Below are 27,525 nucleotides of genomic sequence, written 5' to 3'. Positions count from 1 at the left end.
CAGGTCTGTAGGCAGCTCGCATATGCCTTTCAGCTGAACCTTTTCTGCACCCGGGTCAGCCTCCAGCTGTCAGCACTCAGATGACTTGGTATCAGCTTTGGCTTTTACCGGCCACCCGAACCTCCTCCGCTTCGCCCACCGCCCCCAAAGCCCCCGCCTCCGGAGACGCCCGAGGCCCCGCCCCGCGCCCGAGGCCCCGCCCCTGCGTGACGGCTGGCTGCGCGCCGGCGCCGGGAGCGTGGGCTGACCCGTGTTGCCGCGCGCCGTGCGGGCTGCGGCAACCGTCGGCCGTCGGCGCGGCTTGGGCGGTTGTCTTGGAGAAGCAAGATGGCGGCGACGGCGGCCGCGGTGGTGGCGGAGGAGGACACGGAGCTGCGGGACCTGCTGGTGCAGACGCTGGAGAACAGCGGGGTCCTGAACCGCATCAAGGTTGGGCGGGAGGCCGGGGGGCCGGTGGAGGGGAGGCCGGCCGCGGGCGTCACAAAGGGGCAAGGGACGCATCCGGCGGGCCGCCTGGGCTGAGGTCCGAGCTCGCGGGCCACCTCGGGGCGGTCCGCGCTCGGGTCGAGGGTCTCTCCCGGGGAGCTTCCGGGCCGCGCGGCGGCGAGCGGGTCGGGGGGGGCCCGGCCAGCCTTCGTCGGAGGAGGCCGACCGCGGCGTCCGGTGGTCGAGTCGCCCGCTACCCACTCTGGTCCCGTTCCAGGCCCGGTGGTCGAGTTGCTCCCCGCCCCTGGGTCTCCCCCGCCCCTGGGTCTCCCCCGCCCCTGGCCTCTGCTGCTGGGCAGCGAGCCCCTCCCGCTGGCGGTGACGAGCGGGTGGCGGGCTGCTTCTCGGAGTGTACTTTGCAACCTTGACGCGACCGATGGGCGTCACGAAGGACCGGAAATCAGGATCGCAGCCAGAGTGATGGGTGCTGACAGTGCCAGAGGGACAGACGGTGGGCACGGGGCACAGAGAGCTTGCGCCCCTTCGTCAGGACGTCTCGGGACGCCTTCTGGTCTCTCTTTGCACCTGCCTGCTGAGCGTTATCATCTTGCTAGTTTTTCTTTTGCCTTTTGAAATTTCAGCTGGTGAGCTTCTTGTCCTGAAAATGTCCTGAGATCATTTTTGTTCCTTTACCCCTGCCCCCCGCTTTTTTTCAAGGCTGAACTCCGAGCAGCTGTGTTTTTAGCGCTAGAGGAGCAAGAAAAAGTAGAGGTACGAAATCTACAAAGTTTAATGACTGTATTCGTTTATGTTTAATTTCTAATTACTTAAAAGCCACTCTAAAACAGTGTTTAGAGGAGTGTGTAGCCAGGGACAATTTTGAACTAAGGATTAAACTTCTTTACTGTTGGGAGAGGGTCAAGATTATTCTCTTTTCATGTATATTTTAGAGGTTTGGAGTAATCTAAAGAAAGTTAAGGCACCACAACTCTGAGGCCAATAGTAAATCTCATAGATGTCTTTCCCTAGGGGAAATCCAGAACACCTGAAGAAACGGTTTCACAGTAAGTGGGTTTACTGCGGGACCCCTTAGAACCTTTGATATGCTAATATGCACTGTGAATCCCCACCAGGTGGGAGGAATATCGTATGCAGCTTTTCTCCAAGTTATCCGGTCACCCAGTTATTTTATTTCATTTTATTATTTATTTATTTTTGCGGTACACGGGCCTCTAGCTGTTGTGGCCTCTCCCGCTGCGGAGCACAGGCTCCGGACGCGCAGGCTCAGCGGCCATGGCTCATGGGCGCAGCCGCTCCGGGGCATGTGGGATCTTCCCGGACCGGGGCACAAACCCGCGTCCGCTGCATCGGCAGGCGGACTCTCAACCACTGCGCCACCGGGGAAGCCCCACCCAGTTATTTTAAAATCATGTACTGTTTCTTATGTCAAAGGTCCTGTCACTTCTCTCTGTATAAGTGTATTTAGTTTTTTCTCTCTACGGCACGTCCTGCCACCATCTTGAGTGAATATCCTGGAACCTGCCGTCAGCAAGTGTTACTCCATAATCAAGGCCTTCACCTTCCTCTGTGACAAATCAGCCTCTTCTCCTTCTCACTTTAGACCGAGATGCCTTGCTCCTCTTTCACTTCATGAAGATTTTCACTTCTGTGTTTTTCCAGACATGTCTTCTCTTAGCTGCCTCTTGTTCTTAGCTGGTCTGGACCCCATGGTCCATATCTCAAAAATCCTCACTACCTCGGGCTTCCCTGGTGGTGCAGTGGTTGAGAGTCCGCCTGCCGATGCAGGGGACACGGGTTTGTGCCCCGGTCCGGGAAGATCCCACATGCCCCGGAGCGGCTGCGCCCATGAGCCATGGCCGCTGAGCCTGCGAGTCCGGAGCCTGTGCTCCGCAACGGGAGAGGCCACAACAGTGAGAGGCTCGCGTACCGCAAAAAAAAAAAAAAAAAAAAAAAAAAAATCCTCACTACCTTGCCTTCCAGCCATACTTGATTTGGGGAAAAATCTTAAGGGTCATTTAGTTGAGCCGATTAACGCCCCTCCCCGTTTGTGTCCGTCTGCGCTCGAGCGGTCCCCGCGCTGGACTGCTCATGTTCCCGGGTTGGCGGTTCCAGCCTCTGAGGCCCTGAGCTGCTGACCCTGATTCTCGTCTCTGCTCAGCAGCTCCCACTTCGCCTTCACGTTAGCCTCCTACATCACCTGATTCCTTCACTGTTGACAGACGGTCTTGTCTCTCGCTTCACTAGATAATAGAAGCATCAGATCCTAACTTTTTGTGTCCTCCCCCACAATCTGTCACTCATCTCAGAAAAAGCTCCCCTGCATCTGTGTTCATCTGTTTCTCGTTCCTTCCTGCTTTAGTAGAGGCGACTCTATCTTGTCCAAGAATAATCACTTTCTCTGGGTCTTACCTTCTAGGTGTTACGGTCAGTGCCTCTGCTATACGCTGTTAATCTTTGGCCTCTCCCTTTCTGCTGGCTCTTCTGTTGAGCATGGAAACATGTTTACATCTCTCTCAAGGAGAAAACTGATTCCCTTGACTCATGTTCTGCTTTTTAATACCTCTGCAACTTTTTCCCTCAGTTTTGAAAGACTGTGTCTGTCTTATACCTTTCCTTGTGCTCCAGGCACCCTCTAATTCATTAACATCTTAAATCCATCACTACTACACCTAAGTAATTTCTTTTGCTGCTGTCAAGAAGAATCTCCTAATTGAGTATATCTCAGTCCTTACCTGTCTCAGTCCTTACCTTAGCAAAAAGTAGTTCCTGTAGTAATCAGTAGTTATAGAATGGGTTTAGCCATCATTTTGTGAGTGACAGTATTTAACTTAGTATCTTTGCCAAAAAATTAAACTTTAGTCTACATTTTGTAGTCATTTGGGGATAAATGTATAACACTTAAAATGTTTCATTTTTTAACAGAACAAAACTCCTTTAGTCAATGAGAGCCTGAAAAAGTTTTTAAATACGAAAGATGGTAAGATGTTTGTTGTTGTTTATTTTGTCTGTCTCTGAATTTTCAAATCTTGACTCCATTTGGGAGAAATGAGGAATTTCAGATTAGTTTTTGAAGTATCTGATTCTTCTAGGTTCTCATTTTAAATTGTATATTATTGTACAACTGATTTGCCATTAAATATCAGTGGTCATGGGAAATTGTTGGTTACAGCCAATTTTATTGTGAAAAGCTGATTTTCCTGTGAAAAGCAAAACACTCATCCATTTATGAAATGTCACATTGTGTTACTGATAGTTCCAGACCAATGGTCCTAATGCGGAAATGGCGGAACTGAGATGTTCATCACTTCATTGTATTATTCAAGAGAAGAAATTTGCACTTTGAAACATTGAGAAACTTCTTTTCTCCCTTTACTGTAGTTCTCTTACTTCCAGTGTCAGTGAGGAGGCCTCGGGTTCCTAAAGACCCTCTCCCACCTTCTCTTTTGCTCTTTGCAGGCCGGCTGGTGGCTAGTCTCGTTGCCGAATTTCTTCAGTTTTTCAATCTTGATTTTACCTTGGCTGTTTTTCAACCTGAAACTAGCACAGTAAGAATGATGCTTTTTACGTCTGTCTCTGAAACTGCCTTTGATACAGATGGGTTCATTACAAGCTGAAAGTTAACAAAATTTGACAACTTAATTAGTTTAATCTTGCATAAAGATTATATTTTATAGTTGATTATCTTTTTCTCAAAAGCCATCTGAACTGTCAGATAGCTGGCATCAGTGTCCCTGCTTCACATAACTTGACAGAAGTGTTGTTATAGAGTTAACTTGTTCTGCTCTAAGCCTATACCTGGTAATGGAGACTTTGAATGCAGAGACTTGGTAAAAGAAATATATAATTCTTAAAAATGGATGTTTCATTCCTTAGAAAAATGGCCTCTTTGAGTTTAGAGATGTCTTTAAGTTCTGAAAATATTTTTCTTTAATCTCTGAAAATAACTTTTCTATATTTTGGTGCATTTATACTTCTTTATATCTTATTTCTTTCCCAGTTTCAAGGTCTCGAAGGTCGAGAGAATTTAGCCCGAGATTTAGGAATTATTGAAGCAGAAGGTACGGTGGGTGGACCCTTATTATTAGAAGTGATCAGACGCTGTCAACAGAAAGAAAAAGGGCCAACCAGTGGGGAAGTAAGTACAGTCCTGCCCTTTGTTACCTGTTTCTGTTTTCCAGTCGTTGCCTGTCCAGTGCGACCACGCAGATTAGTGCCTACGTAATGAGTCGGGTTTAAATAAAAAGAGGTTATTCCTTCAAAACAAAAGAAGATGTACTCAGAGATTGTATAAATGCACGTTTTGATGAAAATTGGAGATGCGGTAGCTCTGAGGCTGCTGCCGCACCTGTCCTGGGGAGCGATGCTCAGATCAGGGAGTTCAGGGGCTGGGCTGTGTGGAGCCAATCCCAGCTCCTCCACTAACTAGCCTCCGGCCTTGGTCCTCCTTTGTAGATGGGATGGTAGCCTTCGTTGCAGGCGTCATGGGGCTTAAAAGCATGAGTTAGTCCACGCGTGAGTTAGTGCATGTGAAATGCTGAGAACACTCAGTTGTTGGTTGTTACTTTTACTACTATTTTTAAACGTAGAAAGGCTGAATTATAGATTAGTTAACAATTTTTTGAACTTAAAGGCTTTTTTAAACTAGGCTTAAAACTTTAAGCTGTTGATTTTGCAGTTTCTAAACATTTTCATACTTGGTTTTTTTGATTAGCCATTGTTTTTCTTATCCTTTCTTTTTAGAAATCGTGCTAATGAGATTAGTGGTCTGATTTCCTTTACAAACACTAGTTTTACATAAAGATACTGTTTCGTGGATGTAGACAACATCGTGACTGTTCTAGATACCTGGTCAAATGTGTGCTTTTAGGTCAGGTTGGTCTGTAGGAATGTGGAAGGTAATGGACTTTGGACTTGTGATGCTGGAAAAGAAAACTAGATGTGGATTAGCCCACTGAACCCAGTGAAGCTTTTACCAAAAGTGCATTTTAACCCCCCCTTAAAAACCAGGTTGCTATGCCCACATCTTTTCAGTCTTTTCTATTCATGATTGCTGAATTAATTGAGCTCTTTCTCTATTTCTTTCCTCTTTAAACATTACAGTGACTATGTAATGGCGACTGAATAATCTCCAGGTTCCTCAGCTTGAAAATCCTGCGTGACGTGGCACCCACCTGCTCTCTAGCCTTATGCCTTTTTTTGAAACGTGCAACCTTGTGCTTAGGCCAGGTGGAGCTTACCTGTGAAGTGGCTTTTGCTTTCTTGCCTTCCCCCTTTTCTCATCTATTTTGCACCTGAAATGGTACATCCTCTCCCATACCTAGCTGTGCAATGTTACCATCCATGTTCTCTTTTTTTTTTTTTTTTAGTAAATTTATTTATTGGCTGTGTTGGGTCTTCTTTGCTGCGTGCAGGCTTTCTCTACTTGCAGCGAGTGGGGGATATTCTTTGTTGCGGTTCGCGGGCTTCTCATTGTGGAGGCTTCTTTTGTTGCGGAGCACGGGCTCTAGGCACACATGCTTCAGTAGTTGTGGCTTGCGGGCTCTAGAGCGCAGGCTTAGTAGTTGTGGCTCACGGGCTTAGTTGCTCCGCAGCATGTGGGATCTTCCTGGACCGGGGCTCGAACCCGTGTCCCCTGCATTGGCAGGCAGATTCTTACCCACTGCACCACCAGGGAAGCCCCACCATCCATGTTCTCTTGACTCTGACTTCGGGGACGTTTTCTCTTGTTTTTACTTACTCCCTCTTGGCAGCCCCTGTAATTTAGTGCCTCATCCCGCATAGTTGTAATAGTTACCTGTTTTGTTTTTTAAATTTAATTTTATTATTTCTTTTAGACAGCAGGTTCATATTAGTTATCCATTTTATACGTATTAGTGTGTACATGTCAATCCTAATCTCCCAGTTCATCCCACCCCCCCCCACTCAGTTACCTGTTTTTATGAGAGTCGCTTATATCTATGAATAACGCAGCACCAGGAGCCACTTTTGGAATGTACTCCTGTTTTTATGAGAGTTGCTAGTTGTTTTTTTTTTTTTTTTTTTTTTGAGACAGTGAAGTAAGGAAGCAAGTCAAGGGAAGGTAGAAAGAGTAGATCTTTGAGAATCGCCGGACAGTGTTAGTGTGGCGAGTTGGGAAAGCAAAGTGAGAAGAAAGCAAAGTGAGAAGCAAAGTTAAATAACTCTGGAAAGGAAGCTTGGGGGCATGTTTAAATGTGGCCTGAGTATAGCCTGTTCAAGGTGTTTGGGTGAAATACTCAGCAGGTAATTAGAATCACAAATCTGTTTGCTTTGTGTTTTGGTAAAATTTGAAGAAAATCTAATGAGGATATTTATATTAATAGGAAGAAATAAAAGTGCCAATATTGTATAGTGGTTTTAAATGCTGATATTCTGTTGAGGTGTAATTGGTATGTTCATGCTTTATTTTTAAATGTTTTAATTTTAAACTGTGAAATATTACAGGGTGCACTAGATCTATCTGATGTACATTCTCCACCAAAGTCACCAGAAGGAAAAACAAGTGCACACACTCTTCCCAGTAAGGTGAGTGGGCTAAGGCTCCACGGGGCTCTGCTTTCTGTCTCTACTCTTGTTACAAGTTTTGTTGTTGTTGAAGTGCTTTTTTGTCTTTGATGAAGTATATATTTTAATGTTTATTTATTGATTTATTTAGAGAGTCTTCTAAAACTTGAATAAGCTCCTTTGGGACCATTATGCAAGACAATAGGTTTTGTAAAATGCCATGTAAATATGCTCTTAAATTTTTTTATCAACAATTTATATGTTGAGCCACATGAGATTTTGATCTCAGTACTATACTTTCCATTTTTAAAATACTGAATTTACTAAAAAAAATTTTTTTTTAACTTTTGAAAATTCTTTTGCTTTGATATTGTTTTGAATATTGTATCGTAGAAAGAAATATGGTGTTAAATAACAGAATTGTAGGATATTTGGATTCATTTGGTACTTTGAGCGTTTTGTCCTTCAATTAACAAGGAAATTTACTTTTCAGTTATAAATTGCTGTAATTTGAGAATACCAGGCTCCAGCATATAGAATTGTTGTGTTGAATACTGTAGACTTGGAATTGTAAATGACCATGATTTTTTTATACTAATGAGATATTTTAAGGATTTATAAAAAGTCTGTGCACTCTGGTTATATTGGTATGAGCTGTTAAAGTTAAGGCCTTCTGATTTCAGGGATTTGGATTAACGGAGAAAACAATTGTGTGGAACACTTGAATTTAAAATCAAGGCTCTCTGTAATAGGAGGAATGGATAGAAAGGTGGTGGCCTGGCCTGGCTGAACACAGCACGGTGGATGAACCAGCCCATCTTACCCCAGGGCGGGCTTGGGTCTGATTGTGTTGTGTGACTTCCTCTGACTTCTGTTTGGAGAGGTGCTGTGGAGTACATCCCCAAGGTGGCTCCTGGTGCTGTGTTATTCGTAGATACAAGTTGTGTCTTTTTAAATTAGGTGAACGTCTGGAGGGCAGCAGTTGTGCTGCTAGGTTCCTTGCTTTTCCAGATGCCTGGGCGTAGACACCAGTGAATGGTTCCTGTTGCTGTTTATTGCTGGTTCTTTGATTTTGTTGCTCCTTTTTATTTTTTAGATTTAGAAATCAGAGGAGTGCTGTGCCTTGGGAACGAGGCTCTCATGCTGCTGGTAGCTGTTCTTTTTCCCGAGGCCTAGTTAGCCTTTCCTAATAGGGTCGGTTGGTCGTGGAAGCATTTTCCCGTGATGCTCATTGGAGGCTGGAACCTGCTGTACAGGGAGAACAAGGTCGTGAGTGAATCTAAAATTCACTTCAAATTAAGTGCCAGATATAAGAGCCTTAGTAAAAAGAAAGGTTTGCTTTCTGTGAAAATATCTGGCTTTAGAGCGATTAAAATTAACCATATTCCAAAATACGTATTAATACCTATAGTATTGAGTTATTTGGAAGTTCTCTTTTTAGCGTATTATTTTCTAAAGCATATTGGCAGTACTAATTTTCCACATATTGTGTGTCTTCAAGATAAAATGTTAATGTCTGTTTTACATATCCGTATGCTCTCTACATAAAAAGAGTTTTAAGCTCTATCATGAGAATTATCAAGGGAATCTTAAGTTTTAAGTCAGGAAATGTTGCTCTAAATACAGAGAAGTGATGGTGATTTTTAAGGTGTCTCCAGGTGGTCCCTGCTTCTGCCACCTTCCGATAGTTTTCAGCCTTGCCTGGGCTCTCAGTCGCATCATCGGCCCGCGGGCGCGGTGAGCACTTCCGATCACCGTGGCCCGTCTCTAGTGGGGCTGGATGGGGTCTGTTTTAAGACAAGGCATTCTTTTGGCAGTTAGACCGCAGTTCCCCTGTCATCCTACAGGGTCTGGATTTGGGATTCCCGCCCTTGCCCCACCCTTTTCTTGCCCGCTTTCTTCTCTCTCTGAGGTCTTTGAGTGGTTTGGGGGCTCTACGAAGGGCCTACAGGGCGTCTCATCGGTCTGGAGAGCACTAAGAGTTCCGGGAAGTTGGGGCCAAGCACAGGGTCCAGCCCGGCCCTTAGAAGCGCGCTTTGTGTCCTCCCGGGGAAGGAGAGGTGAGGCCAGGGCGGGCCTCAGAGGAAGCTGCCGAGGCGTGCAGGCTGGCTTTCTTAGCGCGCTGCTGGACGGAGCGGGACAGGAGTGAGTCCCCACCCACGGGGAGCTGAGCAGGGGCTCTGGTCCCTACGTTGAACCCCGTGACTGTCGGAGGGAGAAATTAAACGTGAGCTGAACCACTTTAGGAAGAGTGTGAAGAAGAGACTAAAACAGTGGATTTCAAAATGAAGCATATTAGTTAGATTTTCCATTTTTAAGAAATTTTCTAATAGGAATCTGTATTGGTTTGGTATGAATTAGTTTATTTTTAAAGATTTATACTTTGTGGTAAAATGTCATTTTATTCTCATGCTCAGATACCAAGGTATAAAGGACAAGGTAAGAAGAAGCCAAGCAGGCGGAAGTCTGGTGCCAAGGTAACGCGGGGCGGCCGAGGAGGAGAGCGGCCTGGGCCGGGCCGACCACCGGCCTCATGCGGGCCTCCTCGGGCGCTGAGTTCCCACTGGCCTAGGGTTACGTTTTCCTTCGAAATGTCACTTTCTTTTATCTGTGATCAGAACATGCCAAAGTCATGGTGACGTAAAAGAAAAGGTAGTCTGACTTTCAGTTTTTATCCAGGTGAAAATCATAGTGCTGTATTTTAAAACGCTGCCCTCGGTTTTGCTTTGAGAATTCCTTGTTTTTTTGGCAACAAAAACAAGTTGAAGATACTTACTTTCCTCTTGAATGGATGGTCACCTATGTATTCTTAACATTATGATTTTTATCTGAGGTAACTAGAACATCAGACTACTTTTTGGATAAGTTCCAGTCGATGAGTAAAGGCCAGCCCTGGTTTCCTTCAAGACACTTCTGTTTGTGTTGAGCAGCTCGTCAGCCCCTGCACGTGTTAGACTTTCTGAGCGCTGCCCCACAGCAGACTCATGGGGGTGCCGCTGTGTCACCGCCTTGGCTGCTTTTTCTCCTTCCCAAGAGATCTGAGAATTCGACTAAGCTAGTAGATGAGCTGCTTATAAAATTTAAGTATTGGAGTTCTCAGAAGCATTAATTATCTGTATAGTTCTTACACTTATTTAGAATAAGATCAAGTTATTTAACGTTCAATTGTGAGAATATCGCTAGTCCTTGTCGAGCCTGTAGGTTTATGTGTAGATTTTTTCACTAAGTTGAGGGCTTCCAAAATTAAAGGCTTTTGAAAAATTGTATTTGCTGTGTTAGCTGGCTTTAGTTCTAGTGGTTTCAATGGTAAGTTCCTGTTACTATATTTGTTCACACTATTCTTTATGCACTGCTACATGAGAAGATGTTTTTAAATGTATTCGAGTGTGTTTGAACATTTACATAGTGAAAGTCTTTGTTAAGTGCTGGGGGCAAGACAGATTTAACATGGGTCCTCACTTAAGCAGTTTATGGTCAAATTGGAGACGTGAGACAGACCTTAAGAAAAATAATTAAGCATATAAGCTAGCATTTTTTTATAGATGTTTTAAGTCAGTTTCTTGTACTATTTTAAAGTATATTTCGTAATATTAAATTTTAAAAATCTTGTTGGTGTCATGAGTTTTAAAGAAGTTAAAACATTTGAAAGAAGTTGATACGTAGAACCAAAGCCACTAGGGGACACATTTCACTTTGTGTGCTGGACGCAGCGGGGAGGGTGCAGACATCGCCCTCCCTCTGCGCCTCCCTCTCACGTGCTCTGCGGGTGACTGAAGAGGCTGCACAGGCCTTATTCTGGAGCTGCAGGCTGCACGTCGGGCCCCTTTTATTTCACGATTGTATTCCTGAGCCCAAAACACTTCCTCAGCAACTTGGAAACCTTTTCCATTCTATTTCCCTGTTCTTGTTTCCAAATTGCGTCTATAAGAAGTCCGTGTTGTACCCAGCGTTGCCTGTTTCCAGCCCAGCAGAGGAGCCGTTAGCTCCCCCTCCCTCTGCCTTCACCTTTTGCCCTGTGCACGCAGCAGGGTCCCAGTACCCTTAGTATCCTAATTTTCTTAACATCTTAATAATCCAAAACCTGAGCTGCATCTGGTCATGGGGGTTGTCCACAGCCAGGCTCCAGGGGGAGCCGTTCACAGGGTAGGTAGTGGCACCTTCGGGTGGGCAGAGCTGGGAGTGGTAGCCCAGGGCGCCCAGTAGGAAGTGTCTGTGTCTTACCGTTTCTTTTGCCTGCGGGAAGGCACAAGTATTAACCGCTCATTCAGAGACTTCTGGCGGTTTTCAGAGAAGCTATATTCATATCAGAAATGAACTTTAAAAAATCAGTTACATGTTTAACTGGTTTGTACTTAGTATTGTAAGCCCGTTAATATGCAAAGCAAAATCTAAGGGTTTTGAACTAATTTAATTTGAGTAAAAATAAAAGTTACGTTTCTTTTTGTTATTGTTGTAGGACAATAAAGGATGCTAGAAGAGTTAGAATACAAGATGCATAAATATTAGATGGGAGGGCATTTCTTTAACGAGTTCAACATTTTAAATGTGCATTAACACTTCCAAAGTATCATCCGTAATAATCTATTTTGGTGGGAACCATTTTGTTGTACCAAGCATGGTGCTAGTTGTCTGAAAAAAATAAATGCATTTTATTTATTATAACAGACTTTTGGTAGGCTCCACTAAGGTTTTTACCATTCAGTTGAAAAAACTAAATAAGGTATTTGATGTTTTCATTTGTTTTTAACACGAAGCTGTTTTAATCATCACATTAAATGTAGCATGGAAGGTTATCCTTTCTTTTCATAATCGATTTTTAGGTGTTTTAAAACTGATTTGTGTTGAGGTGTTTTTTTGCTTCAAGTTCTTAATAAATGACATTTCTAAATTTGTTCCTTGTTTTCAAAATTCTGGGATAAACCCAGCTTTATGTTGATTTAGGGCATTGATGGGGATCACGTGTTGTGTACGTTTGGGAGCGTGTGTTTCCGCATCTTTTGCGGTTGCCTTCGGGTTTTCGAGCTGTAGAAATGATCCCCGAAAGTATAGTCTCACCTTAGGGTTTTCTAGATGAACAAAACAGTATTATTCTGTACACACACACGTGCGCGCGCACACACACACACACACACACCACCCCCTCAATGAAGGAATGCACGTGGGTGAACAAGATGCCAGCACTTGGCCCATAACCCATAATTGTGCCAGGCCTTCTGCTTCAGATCCCAGACTTCTTGTCCGCTGAACCTGCGAGCTGGCTGCACAGGGTAAGAGAGCAGAGCCGCTGGACAGAGGGTAATCTTCAGGCCGATTTCACAGCCAGACATTGGTTCTCATGTGCGTCTGTGGGAATTACAGATTGTTTATATGGCATAGGGATAGCCTTTCTTTAGAAAAACTGAGTTTTTAGAAAGAGGGGCTTGTATGTCTGTTTTGTGGTTTTCAAATTCCATAGTGTTTACTTTCTAGATAAGTAAATTAAACCTTTAAATATATGTGTGTTTTACACACATATACAATGGTAGTAAAACTACTTTTCTAAAGAATTCATTAGTAAGTCATGGGTCACAAACTGTCTTTGGCGGAGTCGGGGAGGGGAGCTGCAGGCTGAAGTATGGGCGGGGAAGAGAATTAGAATTGCACAAGTATTTTTGAATACTTTTGCAAAACGGGGATGTTTCTTTGGTTTTGCTGTTCCTCCGTTATGAACAGTGCAGATTAAGCCTTTAGTTTAGAAAAACAAAATTATTTTTTCCAGGTTTTTAAGACATTCTACTGATAATTCAGTTTTTGGCTACTGGAAAATTGGTAGTTATTTCTCTGTGAAACTTCTTTATGATGCTGATTTGCTGTTAATCTAGAAATGATTGAAATCTTGAATGTGTAAGTATACTAGTAGAAAATTAAACATACACTAGAACTTCTTTACAGTTTGGCTGTAATTTACCATAAAGCTTATTAGCCCTGGGGTCCATCCAAGGAATTAAGTGACTGCTGTAGTGCTGTGCAGTAGGCCTCCTTATCTGGAAAGACAAGACTTTGTTATGTTTTATTATAATTACCTCTTAGTTCCTAGGGCAGCTGTAACAAAGCACCACAAAGTTGGTAGCTCGAAACAGCGGAAGTGTACTGTCTCACGGCTCTGGAGGCTGGAAGTCTGAGATCAAGGTGTTTGCGGGATTGCCTCCTTCTGAGGCTGGGACTCTGTTCCCGGCCTCCCTCCCGGCTTCTCGCAGCTCGCAGCAGTCCTCGGTGCTCCTTGGCTTGTAGACACATCGCTCCAATCTCTGCCATCATGTTGACGGGGCTTTCTCCCTGTGTGTGCCTGTCCTCTTTTGTTGGGACACCAGGCGTATTGAGTTAGGGGCCTGCCCGCCTCCACTGTGCCCTCCCCTTAACTGGTTACATCTGTAGTGACCCTACTTGTAAATGACTGCACATTCTGAAGTACTGGGTGTTAGGACTTCAACTTACCTTTTGGGGGGATGCAGTTTAACCCGTAATAACCTCCAAGGCTTCTGAGGTTGTCCAGGGAATGAATTCTAAGGCATTGTCATAGGAATTTTTTTTTTTTGGTTGCATTTCTTTATTTTAAACAATTCTTAATCTTAGCTGTTTAGATTTATCCTGAGTCTTAATTTGTCCACGTCTAGGTGATAGAGACTTAAGTAACTGAAGTTTGTGTACGAGAATTGTCTTAAGCCATGATAAAAGTTTTTTAAACAGATCCCAGTCTATTTCAATTTCAGTTATGAGAAATAGACCTTATTTTCACTAGACCAATTCTTCTTCCTGTGTTCTCAGTATCAGTTGATAGTCTCCAAAACTGAAACAGGGAGCCATTCTTAAATCTCGCTCCTCTCGCAGTTCCCATATTAAATCCATTACCAAGTCCTGCTAACTTAACTTGTATATACTTGTCTGAACTGTCCCGTCTAATTAATCCTTATTCTAGCTGTCAGTTTCCTCATAGGCAAAATGGAATGATATTGTGTCATTCTTGTCAGCATTATTATGCCAGCTTTACAGATAAAGAAATGGAAGCATAGGGAGATCAGGGCCTTGTGTAAAGTTACATAGAAGAGTTGGGATTTACACACAGCATCCAGCTGCTTCTACAGTTCTAGTTAAATCCCTGGTACCTTTTTTTTTGGAGTTTTACTCACACAGCCTCCTAACTGTTCTCCTCTTTTAAGGGTTTTGGCTCTTCAAGTTTGTTTTTTACGTAGTCACGTGATCTTTCTAATATGCAAACATGACTCCTCCGTGAGATATCTCTGTGATCTGGGACCTGTCTTTATTCTGCTGAGCCTCGCTTTAACGTCACACTTTAGCAGTTCTGGGCTCTGTGTTTCTTGGTGCATATCCGTTGTTTCTCAGTTTTGTGCCTTTACTCTAGCTAATCCACTGCCTAGAATACCCTGTCCTTAACTCCTGTCTTCAAAGTTCTGTTTATTTTTAAAACTCAGCTTAGACATCTTTACCTCCAAGAAGACATTTTAAAGCTTCCTTTTTTTTAAGTTTGTATTTGGTGTCTCTCTGTACCCCGTGTGTATCTCCATCATTAAACTTACCATTTAAAAATCTAAAAAATAAAAAAATAAATAGATCCCAGGGTATATGCATCGTGAGTTGATCTGTTGTTGCTCAGAAAATTTGGACTTCCTCCATGGAAAATTGCTCTTAAAGTTTTGCAGTACTTTTGTTTCAGTCTACAGAATGTTTTGATAAATGCTTCTCCTCTTAGTGTGGATTTTCTTTTTAACAGTAAAAAATATTCGGAATTAAGTTTAGTGAATTCATTACTAACCCGGTTAGGTAATGGTCTTTTTGATAAAAAATGAGCCATAGTTACGAAGTGATGACACATTCCTATGTGATTTAGAAATTGATTTTGACAGCGCTTCCAAAGCAGATTGCGTGTTTTTAAAGTTTAATTTTACTCCATAGATAAATAGAGCTATAATTTTAAAACAAATTATTATTTTGAAAAATACGTATTGTGTTGAACATCATAATGTGCTACTCCATGAAACTTGTCTTCCTAAAACTAGTCTTTTGTTTCATAGCAAGACTAAAACCTGTCAAAAATAATCATGGATCTATATTGGTTATTAAGTTCAGATAGTTCATTATATGGACTTAAATTATGTTGCTGTGAATTCGCGGGGAGGAGAGACTTTGTTGGAATAACGATTGTTTCCTGTGATGTGCTTTACGTTTGTATTTGTCCGTTTCATGTCAGGTGTCCTTTTGAATTTTCTCACGGATGTTTTGAAGGAGACAGTCTTTCACTGTCTCAGTATCTGTCATCATAAATGCGTTTAAACAGCACAAGAATGCAGGGTATTTATTTCCAAATGCATATTCCTTTGAAAAGATATACATCAACTTTTAAAATATTTATAAATCAGAAATTATAACGGGCATGAACATACTTAAGAAATACATAGGTGGGTGGTGCTTCTCTGTAATTGATAATAATAGGAAAACTTCGAGAAAGTTATTGGGAAATTGAAAATGTGTCTGCTTCTTTGAACATATCCTGTGTTGTCTAAAAGGGCGATAACTTGGTATTTATTTCTCCAGACATCTCTTTTTACAACCATGGATGTATCTGTATTAATAACGTATGGAATGCATGGCTCTATACAAGGCCCTAAAAATTGTATAGCATATATCTTACCTTCTGTCAACGAATCATGGCCTCTAATTAGTGTAAAACTATAAGTGTATATCGTACTGCATAGCACCTCCTGTCTATACACAGATTGAAAGGGCAGTCATCCTTAGTGTCTCCTTGAGTGATTTCTAACCCGCATTATTACCACTTTTCCCCAGCTGCCCATCCCTTTTTTCGTACCTCCTGGTAATAATTTGACTTGGGAAAGACTACTGTGGTGCAATTCTTGAGGAAATTCGTGCCTGAGAACAGTAAATTCCTTACAATGATATAGTGAGTAGCCGAGTATGGACTACGTTACACATCCCGTGTTTCAGGAGAGTGCTCGTCTCACACGCTGCGGCATCTTAGGCAGCACTGCTCTGTGTAGTGTGAAGGCTGAATCTTGGGAGACTGTCATTTTTAACCCATAAAAACTACAGTTTCATATGACTCAACCTGATAGCAGAGCATAAGCCTTTAGAGCTAACCTCTGGAATCAGACTTTGATATCAGACGCCTTTACTCCCTGGCTTGACAAGTGACTGCAGTGTCTCTACATCTCCTTTTCCATTTCTGCAGAGAAAACAGAACCTGCCTCTCACACCATAAGGTTATTTTGAGGATTAAAATGAGGTAACACGTGGGAAGCATTTGAAGACTTTCCATAAATGTTAGCTACTTTTATTATTACTATCATGATATTTTGGTTTCGTTGTTACTATTTTTATGTTGTTGACATAGAAGTGTCTAAAGACAAAAAGAAATCTGACCAAGGATAGAATAAAATTAGGTTGTGAGGGTTAGGGCTGCCTGAAAACAGGGAAATACAGTGTGCAGTATATTTTCTGCTAACATCACCAGATCAGTAGGACGAGTAAAAATGCTTGAGGATTTTGTATGTTGGTTTCAGATATATAGAGACATATACATCAGTACATGCATCCATGGACGTTGAAGGGAGGTGTGGAATGGGGAGTTACTCTGAAAGTCTAAAGACCAGTGGTAAAACTAGCAAAACTTTACTTTAGAAATGTGAACGGTAAAGGCGGCATCTTTCACCTTGATGTCCGCTGTATTTGGCACTGGATGGAAAACTAGTTTTATTGACGACCACTTTGTTTTAATGCTTGGTTCATTTATGTGATGGACTAATCTTCCTTATATCCTTTATTAGTAATGCTTTTTATTTTCCAGTTGAAAACATATTAAGGTAATTTATGAAGCAGGGATACATATGTAAGAGGAAATGGGAAAGTTTGTGTATAAATGGGCTAGGTAAAGGTATTGCCATTTAGGGAGGGAGGAGAGGAATGGTACAAACATGTTTGACGTTTTTCCCCTTCAAAAGTTAGTTATGCTCTGAAGCCTGGGGATGAACTGGTAGGTCCGGGGGGTCCCACTGCACCTCATGCCGTTGCAAGACCCCACGTGTGTATGCGCGTGCATACACAGAACTGCGTATGTTCACGTGACTTTTTTTATTATTTAAGATGTCTTATTAAAGTTTTATTTCGCCAAGGAGACCTTTTCTCTTTCCCTCTCTTTTTCTAGAAGGCCAGCAATGACGCTAGTCAGAGTGATACCAGTATCTCATCATCAGAACCAAAGAGCAAAAGTAGTCTTCACTTACTGGCCCATGAAACAAAAATTGGATCCTTGTTAAGCAACAAAAGTCTAGATGTCAAAGACAAAGCTGGTCCTTGTCCAGATGAAGATGATATGGAAGGAGATTCTTTCTTTGATGATCCCATTCCTAAACCAGAAAAAACCTATGGTTGGTGAGTAACCTGTGCTTTTATATTATCAGACTAGCAGCTTAAAAATAGAATTTCTAAATGTTTTATGTTTAAGAAATAATGAGCTACCAGTGGTTCTGTAATTAGTGAATTTGTAAGTCTGATTTTGTGTCATTAAAGCCTTTTATGTTGTCAAACAGTTCCAAGTTTTGAAGGACCTAGATGTTAATGATTTCAGCAGGTAGGTTTGTACTGAGTGCCTGCCGTTTGCCAGGTACCGTTTCAGGTACAGGTGCAACAGTGATGGAGCAGGCAAAATCTCTGCTTCCGGGAGCTCATACTCTGGACGGCAGCAGCAATAAGTTAGGAGTCCCCAGGTGCTGTGTCGCGTAGATGCAGCCCGTGTTACAGGAACTGAGAGAACGGAACGGCGGAGGGCGGGAGTGTGGGTGTGGAGGGCGGCCGGTGCTCAGTAGCTGTCGGAGAAGGCCTCACCTCAAGGGCGAGCTTACGGAGGGGAGAGCAGGCCAGGCGTTGAGCTGGGCTTCCGGAGCCCTGCACAGGCGGAGGGGAGTGGTGCGGTGGGTCCGAGGAGCTTGCAGGAGGTGGAGTCGGGCCAGGGGCCGGGGCCACCGCAGGGCTTGGCCTGAACCCGAGGGGCCCGGAAGCCCCGGGCTGTGAGCAGCAGCGTGACTGCTCCGACTTGCGCGGTGACGGGGCCCCCCGGATGCTGGGTCTCCAGGCGGGAAGCTCTTAGGGTTTTCCAGGTGAGGGGTGATGGCGGAAGTGGTGAGCAATAGGCAGTAGGGGATGTATTGAGTTTGGATCCAAAAGGATTTGCTGGTAAGTGTGCGAGAGGAAAAGCAATATCAAGGGCAGCTCCAGGGTTCTTCCCAGGCTGAGTAACTAGGAGTTTTTCCAACTGATCGAGGTGAAGAGCAGGGGGAGCGAGGCTGGATCGCGCAGGTGAGCCGCGCGGCGGTCCAGAGCTCACTCTCGACCAGCGAGTTCAAGAAGGTTGTCAGTGGAAAGGTGAAGCCTGTTTTCGGGTGTGGGTGTGGGCATTCAGGGAGAGGTCTGGGCTAGAGGTGACGATTAGGGAGTCATCAGTCTTGGCTGAGGTCACAGCCGGGAGACTGGAAGAGATCACCAAGGAAGGGGCACTGCAGCGGGAAGGGGACCCAGAGAACCGGAGGGAGAGGCGTCCTTGGAGGAGGAGGCCCAAGTGAGCAGCCGAGTTAAGTTCTGCTGAAAGTCGCCCTTTGCACTTAGCCCCGATGCCCCTCGCGGGCGGCCCTGGGGCAGTGTTAAAGGGTTAGCGTGGGTTCAGGAAAGCCTGAGGCGAGAGGACTGTATGTGGCAGAATGATTTCCTGATGAGTTTTCCTGTACAGGGTGCAGAGGGATGCGCGGTGGCTGGAGAGCGGGCGTGGGGCTAGAAATGTTAAACTGCGAAGAACAGTAGCGCGTGCGTGTGTCGATGAGAATGATCCGGTTTTAAAGAGGAAAGATGAACGAAGTAAGAGCGGGAGGGGGGAATTCCTGGAATGCTGCACCTCCGTGCCGGCGCCGGAGGAGGTGAGAGGGCGCCGGGCCGGAGGGCGAGCCTGCGGGCTGCTGGGCACTGCCCCGCGTCCGCTGCAGGCTGGCGGTCAGGGCTGTGTGCTGAGGTCAGCTGGTGGCGTCATTTGCGGCCCGCTCTCCGGGGCACGTCTGGGCTGTCGTGCTGTGCTCGTCAGCTTCTGCGCTGTCGCTTGCCTGCATCTCTGGGCCACGGAAGGGGCTTCCGATAAAATCCCCGACAGTGAAGCCCATGAAGCGGAGCGGTTTAATTTGTGAGACGTCGCACGCAGTTCTAGAGAGGGGGAACTTCCTGCGCGAATCTGCAGTGATTCTTAGTCTGTTTTGCCTTGCCAGGTGTACTTCATGATTTTGAATCTGTGAAATGTATATTCTTTATTTCCCAGCTCCTGTGTTGCCTACAAGATATATTCAAGCTGCTTGTGTTTTAATGGCAGAATGTAAGAATCCCATTTAACTGTACACTTGTTTCTTGCTAGGAGAAGTGAACCTAGTAAGCAAGTAGGAAGCCTTTCATCGCTCTCGGACGCCCCCCCCTTAAAAAGTGGACTCAGCTCCCTTACTGGAGCTCCCTCATTGAAAGACTCTGAAAGTGAGTGTCTGGAAGTCCCTAGGTTTGCTGACTTCTGAAGACGTGGACTTTGAATGCTGATGATATTTTTTTCTCTAATTAATTAAGTAGTGTATGATCATCGTATATTTTTTCAGGAAAATATATGTAAAATCATAAAAATAGCCCATAATTTTACTACTCAGTGATATTTCCTGTTAATATTTTATTTTTAAAATTTCTTTTGAGCATGGGCCTATTCTCTATATTGTTTTGTATTCTGCTTTTCCTATGCCATGGAAATGTTTTTAGGAAATTGACTTTTTAACCGTCTTCTATAATAAATAGGCACTATAATTTTTAAGCCATCTCTCTTTTCTGGACATTTAAATTGACTTCTGTAGGATTTACTTACAATTAATTTTTAAAACTTAGTTTCATAGATTCTGCAGATACCACAGTAATCATCGTAGGAATGTTAAACTACTACTCTCCCTCTAGGGATTTGGATCAGATGTATCTTTTTGTATGCAGCAGAGGTAGGGGTTGTCAGCTAGACATGGCACGGCTCTCCTTCTGCACACAGATGGTGACAAGACCAAGGATTTAAAAAGCAAAGCCTTAAACATGTAATACAGATGAGCTTTGTACACTATGTCATAGTAAATATAGGATTTAATTGGCAGAGTGTTTAGCATTTAATTTAATCCAATTAAATTAGGATTTAATTGGCAGACTGCCTCTTTGAGTAGATCTTTATTAGGAAATTGCTGTGGGGTTTTGCATAATCTCGTAGTACTTACTAACCATTTTGTGGTATGTGATACCACTGTAGTAGGATTTCTTGGGGCACATAAAGTAAACTAGCCATGAGTCTGTTAATTCGGCCCAGTTTCCCTCTTCTTCTCCTTTCCCTTGGTATTGTCACCTTCAGTGAAGGAATCCAGAGTGTCATGATCATGTCACTCTTAATACTGACTAGGAAATAATGATTTAGAGAGGGCCTTGAGAACTGGGCACTGAAGAAATAAAAACCAATGAGATAAGTTTGGTAAATGAAATAGCGATTAAATTGAAGCAAAATTTAGAAGTTCAAAGGAAAAATAAAACCGATGAGAATAATTAACTGTAGTCTATGAATTCATACCCAGTAGGGCTTCTTATAGAAGGCTGATATCTGATGGTTGGGTAGAAAATGATTTTGATGGTCAGGTTCCAATAGAAAGTAGTATGGCTACGAAAAGGATATGTAATAGTGTGGTTAAAAAAGGGATGTGTGATACGTAGTGTAAGCGTATTATATTGTGTAATGCATAATAATGCATAATGCAGTGTAATTAATCACAGTTTGTAATTTTCTTCTTAGTTTTTGGTTATGATGTATCAACAAACCCTGTACTGCAAAAAAAAGTTGACATGGTTTAGAGACTATTATATTCTAAAAGTCAATTTAATGTGACTATTTTTTCCTGTTCACAGGTAAAAGGGGAAACACAATTCTGAAAGATCTTAAATTGGTCAATGATAAAATCGGATCACTTGGTTTAGGTCAGTAGATTTCCAGTTGCAGTATGGACTGCTTTAAGGCGATTATTATTATTATTTTTTGCGGTACACGGGCCTCTCACTGTTGTGGCCTCTCCCGTCGCGGCGCACAGGCTCCGGACGCGCAGGCTCAGCGGCCATGGCTCACGGGCCCAGCCGCTCCGCCGCACGTGGGATCCTCCCGGACCGGGGCACGAACCCGTGTCCCCTGCATCGGCAGGCGGACTCTCAACCACTGCGCCACCAGGGAAGCCCTAAGGCGATTATTTTTTAGAATAAAATCTTAAATGAAGTGTCAGTCAGTCTACCGTGAGCACCTCATGCACAGATGGTTGGACGGTTTTTATGTATCCAGGGTTACTGTGTCGGCCAGGGGTGGAGGGAGTAGTAACCACAGCGGATTCTGTCCTTGTGGGGTTTAAACCTAGCGGGAAGATGGCTGTCAAACAGGTGCCTTACGGGTACTTTGAGTGTTAGAAGAGTCAGGCCGCAGCCTTACGGAAGCAGGGAGTAGTTTGACTTAGCCTAGCCTTGGCGATGGGGGAGCCTCTCCCAGGAAGTGACTGCCCTGCGAGACCTGCTGGGGCAGGCAGAGGGGAGAGCCTGCCGTTCGGACCGCGAGCACAGTGCGTGCCGAGGCAGGGGCGCTTCCCTGGGGCTGGCGGAACGTGGTCCGGGCCCCAGGGAGTCAGTCTGATGGGGATGGACGTGTAACAGGAACTCTGGGGTGTTGTGCCCCGTCCTGTGGCCTGGAGCAGCAGCGGGAGCGGTACTCCTGCCGCAGGAGAAGCCTCCGAGTGCCCTGGGCCACTTGTGGACACCGTACCGCCTTCAGAACCTTGACGCTTCAGGAATAAGGCTTTAGAGCACAGTTTAGTTGGGGAGACAAAAGTATTAGTCAAAGGCACTCATGTTCACAGACAGGTGCTTCATATGTGTAAAGCACGAGTTGGCAAACTCTTCCTGTAAAGGGACAGAATGGGTATTTTAGGCTTTGTGGGCCACACGTAGTCTCTGAGTATTCTTTGTATTTTTACAATCATTGAAAAATGTAAAAGCCATTCCTAACTTGCAGGCTGTAGAAAAACAGGTTGTGGGCGGATTTGGCTTGCAGGACAGGCTTGTATGTGTGACCAGGAAGTCAGAGGCTAATGTTAGGCTCCAGCCCACTCTTCAGTGACTATTTTGTCCTTGAATTGGCTACAGAAGCCGGAGGAAGGTGGGGGAGTGGGTGGTTAGTTTCCCCCAAATCCAAACTGCAGCCCAGCTGTTCTTTTTAATGATGCCATATAATTCAGTAGTGTAGTTTTTGAAGGAAATGTGTGTCTAACTGTAGATAAATTGTGAGGTGTATTTCTATAAATATAACATATGTATCTTTTCTTAAACTTACCAGGGACTGGACAGGAAGACGACTATGCTGATGATTTTAACAGGTGAGAAGAACGGTTGGACAAGAAATACCTAAATTGTAAACAGTTTCTGAACAGGAAAGTATGACAGAATTACGTTGGTGCTTACTTTAGTCTTAGTTAATCCAGAATTATACATTGGACTTTGAAGCGTGTTTTTGATTTTACATTAGAATAAGAACATCTGTATTATGTGCAGGGAACTTGGTAAGAATAAGAAAAGGAAGTAACATTGAAGGATCGACTCAGAAGCCAGCAGAAGCAGTTAGGCCACTGGATTGTCAGTGCTTTAGTTCTCCCCTTTCTGATCTCAGTGGGGGGAATTGTCTACATTCGGCTTAAACAAATTGCCCCCTCAAATGGTTTTTCTGATTCACGTGACATTTCTTAATATTTTGTTTTAGGTAATTTTTTTATGTATGTAAAGAAAATATAACCTATGACTTGGCTAATAATTAATTTGGAAGTAATATTTGTTGTAGATATGATTAGAAATTTTAAATCAGAGTTTGAGAATTTTATGTAACTGATAGTTTTTTTCCCCCAATTTAGAATTTGTGTTTACTTCCTAACATACAGTTTTTTGAGAGATGAAATTTTTAAAATCTGGGTTTGCTTCTTTCATGCCATTGTGACCATAGTCACTAGTATGAAGCTTAGTGTTCTCATCTGGTAAATGGACTGGACTATTCCTGTGCCCTTGCTGAGTTATTTTAAGGCTCAAGTGAGATGAGATGTATGGAATTAATGATGTGTAATAGTTTATTCTATTTTATTTAAAGAATTAAAGAAAGATTGAAGAATGCTAGTTACTCTCTCTAAATGTTTATATTCAAAGTTCTTATTTTTCTTTTTTTTTCCCCCTGAAATTAGTACCAGCCATCGCTCAGAAAAAAGTGAGCTAAGTATTGGTGAAGAGATCGAGGAAGACCTCTCTGTGGAAATAGATGACGTCAATACCAGTGATAAAGTATGATGTGCTTCTCCCGTGGAGCGCTGTCTGTGCCTGTTGCCTTGAGTTACTGTAAAGCTTCAAAACTTTACACTTTTTGCAGGGCAGGAATAGAAAGGCAGACTTAGAGAACAGATGTGGGACACAGGAGGGGAAGGGGGGAGGGTGGGATGAATTGGGAGATTAGGTTTGACGTAAATACACTAGCATGTGTAAAACAGATAGCTAGTGGGGACCTGCTGTATAGCACGGGGAGCTCAGCTCGGTGCTCTGCGATGGCCTAGATGGGTGGGGTGGGTGGCGGGGAGGGAGGTCTAAGGGGGAGGGATGTGTGTACGCGTAGGGCTGATTCACTTTGCTGTGAGGCAGAAACTAACACAACGTTGTGAAGCAATTATACGCCAAAAAAAAAAAAAATTATACCAACGAGGAGGAAAGCAGTTCCGTAAAGTTTATGACGGAGTTTCCTGGTCCAAATCTGAAAAGAACGTCTGTAATGAACGCGGAAAATTGTTTTCAGTTGTCGCCTGCTTTGTTAACCGAGTGCTTGGGAAATGCTGGCGTGTTATTACTGGGGCTTCAATTGCTGTGGGTGTAACTGGGCCATGGTGGGTCAGGATGAGAGTCAGAATCGACCACCTCAGGGTGTAGACACTGTAGGCAGGAGGTCCTTTTAAGAGACGTCAGTATCGAAGGTTTGTGTGTATATAAGAGCCCTGTGAATGCAGGAGCTGAAGCAGAGACTGGGGTGTGGAGTGTTCTGAGCAGGCAGGGAGACAAGACAGCAGAAACGGGGAGTCAGGGTGTGAAATTAGGCATGCGTTTTGGAGTCACATTTGACCTTTGCTTGGGCAGAGAGCAGAAGATGCCTAGGTGTATGATAGATCTGAGATGTAAGGGAGCATCTCAGGATCAGATGTCAGTGCCCACGGTAAACTGTGGGTGAGTCTGCCTTTGAGGTTGTAGGTCGCTACAGCCTGGAGGTGAACCTTGCTTTCCAGAATGAGGAAAGACTCTCCAAGTGCTTGTGGCTGTCAAGGACTGTCATGTAGGGAGAAGGCCTTTGAGAGAAGCAGCATTTTATAATGAATCTGGGCCCGCGTTCCTATTCTTTTATGTATGTGCTTTCTCAGGCGAGCTGCAACCTTTAATCCTCAGTTTCTTTATTCATGAGAGGAGGTGTCAATGCCTCCCTCACAGGCTTGTTCTGAAGGTTAAGTGATAATATATAACGTGCCTTCTCTAATTCCTGAGACGGTATAAGTTTGTAATAATTTGTCTTTCTCTTTTTACCTTATGTCATCCTAAAGAGGCCTGAAAATGTTGCTTTAAAGTTACAAAAAGAGCTACAGATGGGTTATTTTAACAGCCAGTCTTCTTGTTCGTGTAGAGTTCAGCTGTTACCTCAGCTTTCAAAAAAATCTCAGAAAAGGAAGAAGAAAGTGAGGGCGAGGACTTCTGCCTTTGCAGCAGTTTGTAGAGCATAAGACGGCGCTTAAGCTACAGCGTAGATGTTAAACATTGTTTAAGACTCTGCTTGCATCCTGACACTAGTTCTTTTCTTTCTTTTGAACAACGAAGCTTGATGACCTGACACAGGACCTGACTGTGTCCCAGCTCAGTGACGTTGCGGATTATCTGGAAGATGTTGCCTAGGCGATGAAAGAAGGAAGTATTCTAATCGGCAAAGGGACAAAGGACTCTGATCAGTTCTTTTTTTTTTTATCCTGGACAATCTCTCTTTGCTGGAATGTCTGCTCCCTGTTGGTGCCTGTGTTCCAAAAAGATTACAGATATTAAAAAAATTAACTGTTGGGCTTCCCTTGTGGCGCAGTGGTTGGGAGTCCACCTGCCGATGCAGGGGACACGGGTTCGTGCCCCGGTCCGGGAAGATCCCACGTGCCGCGGAGCGGCTGGGCCCGTGAGGAGCCATGGCTGCTGCACCTGCACTTCCGGAGCCTGTGCTCTGCAACGGGAGAGGCCACAACAGTGAGAGGCCCGCGTACCGCAAAAAAAAAAAAAAAAAAAAAAAAAAAATTAACTTTTCATTATACTAAACAAAATACTCCTATTTGAGACCATGCGTGGAAGATTCAGTATTCTTAATTTGGTTTAGGTGCGTGCTTCTCTGTGGAAGTTGATTACGCTCAAATTCGCTACGAGGAGCGAGTCTGTGAAATGCCAGTGTAAAGCGCGTAACGAAGGCGCCAGTAAAGCCGTAGGGTCCCAAAGCTCCGCGTGCGCACCTGTGGGGCAGCCGCCTGGGGTCAGGCACTTCGGCAGCAGGTGGTCCGTCTGCAGTCAGCGCGTTCGGCAGCAGGTGGTCCTGCAGGTAGTTGGCAGGTGGCCTGGGATTTCTGCAGTCCTGAAGCCCATCACTGTAAGTTACATTTGATAGGTTGACTTTCTTTTATATTTCCTTCCGTTTGGAAGGTTTGTTAGACCATTAAGGTTATATTAAAATACTCGTGTGTGCTACTTAGTTTTGCTTGTTCTAAAGATTAAAATCCAGATGTGGTTATGACTTTTGATTCGTGGGATTGTCTCTGACAGCACTTGCAGTCGCCACGCTATGTCCATGTAAGAAGCTTTATTCACAGGTTCTCCTTGTCATAGTCATAATTTATTATTTGTAAAGATGCCTTGAAACATATTAAACACCAAAATGCATCTGAAACCATTAAGCAGTGCTTTTATTTCAGATCTATAAGTTGGTTATATTAAAATCCAAATTGGACTGTAACAGTAGTAATGGCCTAAGACCATATCCAGTTTGACAAGCTTTATACACTGTACATAGTTTCATTGTAACCCTTAAAAGTTGAGCCAATGATAGAATTTCAGGCAGTCTCGTTTACATTCTATCCATTGTGCTGCTATTTATGTAGGTTGCTGACATTACTGATCCTGAAGTATCAAAAAGAACAATTGGAAGTGATGCATGCATGTTCATGTTGATGTAAGTAAAGCTGTGATTGTGTTAAATTTTGTACTTTTTAATTTCAGTTAAATTAAAGCTTTATATTGTCACCTTTATTAATAAAAGGAGCAAATTAGACCTAATTCATTGATCTCAAGAAGTGAACAGACTTTGTGGTTTGTCTAATGTTAGTTTTTCATTGCATACTAGTCTAAACATTTCAGAAATATTTACTAGGCTCCGAAATGTAAAGGGAAGTGATCATGTATGGATCAAGGTTATGTGACATTAGAATCTGATTTTATACAATTTAAGTGAAGCTGAGCCATGAACACCAAGAGGAAGCAGGACAGAATGTGGGCCAGGGCAGCCTGGGAGCCGCTCTGCCAAGCTGCCCTCAGTCTGTGGGCCGTGATCTCAGTCTCGGTCAGGCTTTTTGTTTCATGTGAGGAAATAGCGCCGCGTGAAGGTGTCGTCTGTTGCTAAAAGTCCCCCAGTGTGCTCGCTGTAAAATGTATTTCCTTGGATGTCATCTCTGTAAAAAGTCATTTTCTATAAAGATTGTGGTTCTGTTCTGGCCCTCTGGAATCTGTGTCAAATGTGTGATTTATTTTTGATATTATTTGATAGGAGCTAGATTTCTGTGCAGTGATTTGAAATCATTTCAATGGAATGAGCATCGGGGTGTGGCGCTTTAATTTTGCAGAAAACTTTTGAATAGTAGCATCTGAAATCTGTCATTTTTCTGTTACCCACAGAATCTGATCTTTTTATGGTATCTGGGAGGATGGGGAGAAAATGCCAACTATGAGACTCGCTTTGTCATCAGCAATACATACATCTGATCCGATAGTTTTAATAGCTTAAAATTCAGCTGTGAAAAAGAGCTCTGTTTCCACATGTGTCCCTTGATTAGATAGAAGGTTTTGAGGGTGATTAGCGTTTTCTTTTTGTTGAGAAGTACATATTGAAACATTAACCCAGGAAATACGTTTTTATGGTAAAACCTGTATTGTACGGTGGAGTTTTTCAGATGTTTCTTTGTGTGTCAGATGTCAATAAAAGTCTCGTTTTATTGATGGTGACTGAAGTGAGCGAAAGCTCACGCCCTTTGTATTTCCTACTGACAGTAACCAGGCCCCAGCTGTGCTGACCTTGGTCCTGCCCCGATGGCCGCCGCCTGCCTCTGCCCCTCG

At 43.6% G+C, this 27,525-nt stretch overlaps 1 protein-coding gene across 3 annotated transcripts; it reads left to right on the top strand.

Annotated features, from left to right (window-relative positions):
* Window positions 1–212: 212 nt before the first annotated feature.
* CEP43 (centrosomal protein 43) lies at window positions 213–27,410 on the top strand. Of its 3 annotated transcripts, XR_004352553.1 has the most exons (14): window positions 213–429; window positions 1,144–1,197; window positions 3,370–3,424; window positions 3,904–3,992; window positions 4,445–4,582; window positions 6,910–6,990; window positions 9,387–9,446; window positions 17,186–17,412; window positions 19,430–19,542; window positions 20,980–21,048; window positions 22,442–22,481; window positions 23,331–23,427; window positions 24,991–25,789; window positions 26,298–27,410. XR_004352553.1 is itself a non-coding variant. In XM_032651469.1 (13 exons), the coding sequence occupies exons 1-13, from the start codon at window positions 328–330 to the stop codon at window positions 25,063–25,065; spliced, it is 1,200 nt and encodes a 399-aa protein (XP_032507360.1). In that variant the 5' UTR covers window positions 213–327; the 3' UTR covers window positions 25,066–27,410. The 3 variants fall into 3 exon arrangements, 2 of the variants coding, with proteins under 2 accessions (XP_032507360.1, XP_032507361.1); XM_032651469.1 differs by having other exon boundaries at window positions 24,991–27,410; XM_032651470.1 differs by lacking the exons at window positions 9,387–9,446; window positions 26,298–27,410 and having other exon boundaries at window positions 230–429; window positions 24,991–25,186.
* Window positions 27,411–27,525: the final 115 nt, after the last annotated feature.

The sequence above is a fragment of the Phocoena sinus genome, chromosome 12 (genome assembly GCF_008692025.1).
Source record: "Phocoena sinus isolate mPhoSin1 chromosome 12, mPhoSin1.pri, whole genome shotgun sequence".
Taxonomy (NCBI): Eukaryota; Metazoa; Chordata; class Mammalia; order Artiodactyla; family Phocoenidae; genus Phocoena; species Phocoena sinus.
Note: the sequence above shows the minus strand (reverse complement) of the source record. Positions and strands in the feature narration are given on the sequence as shown.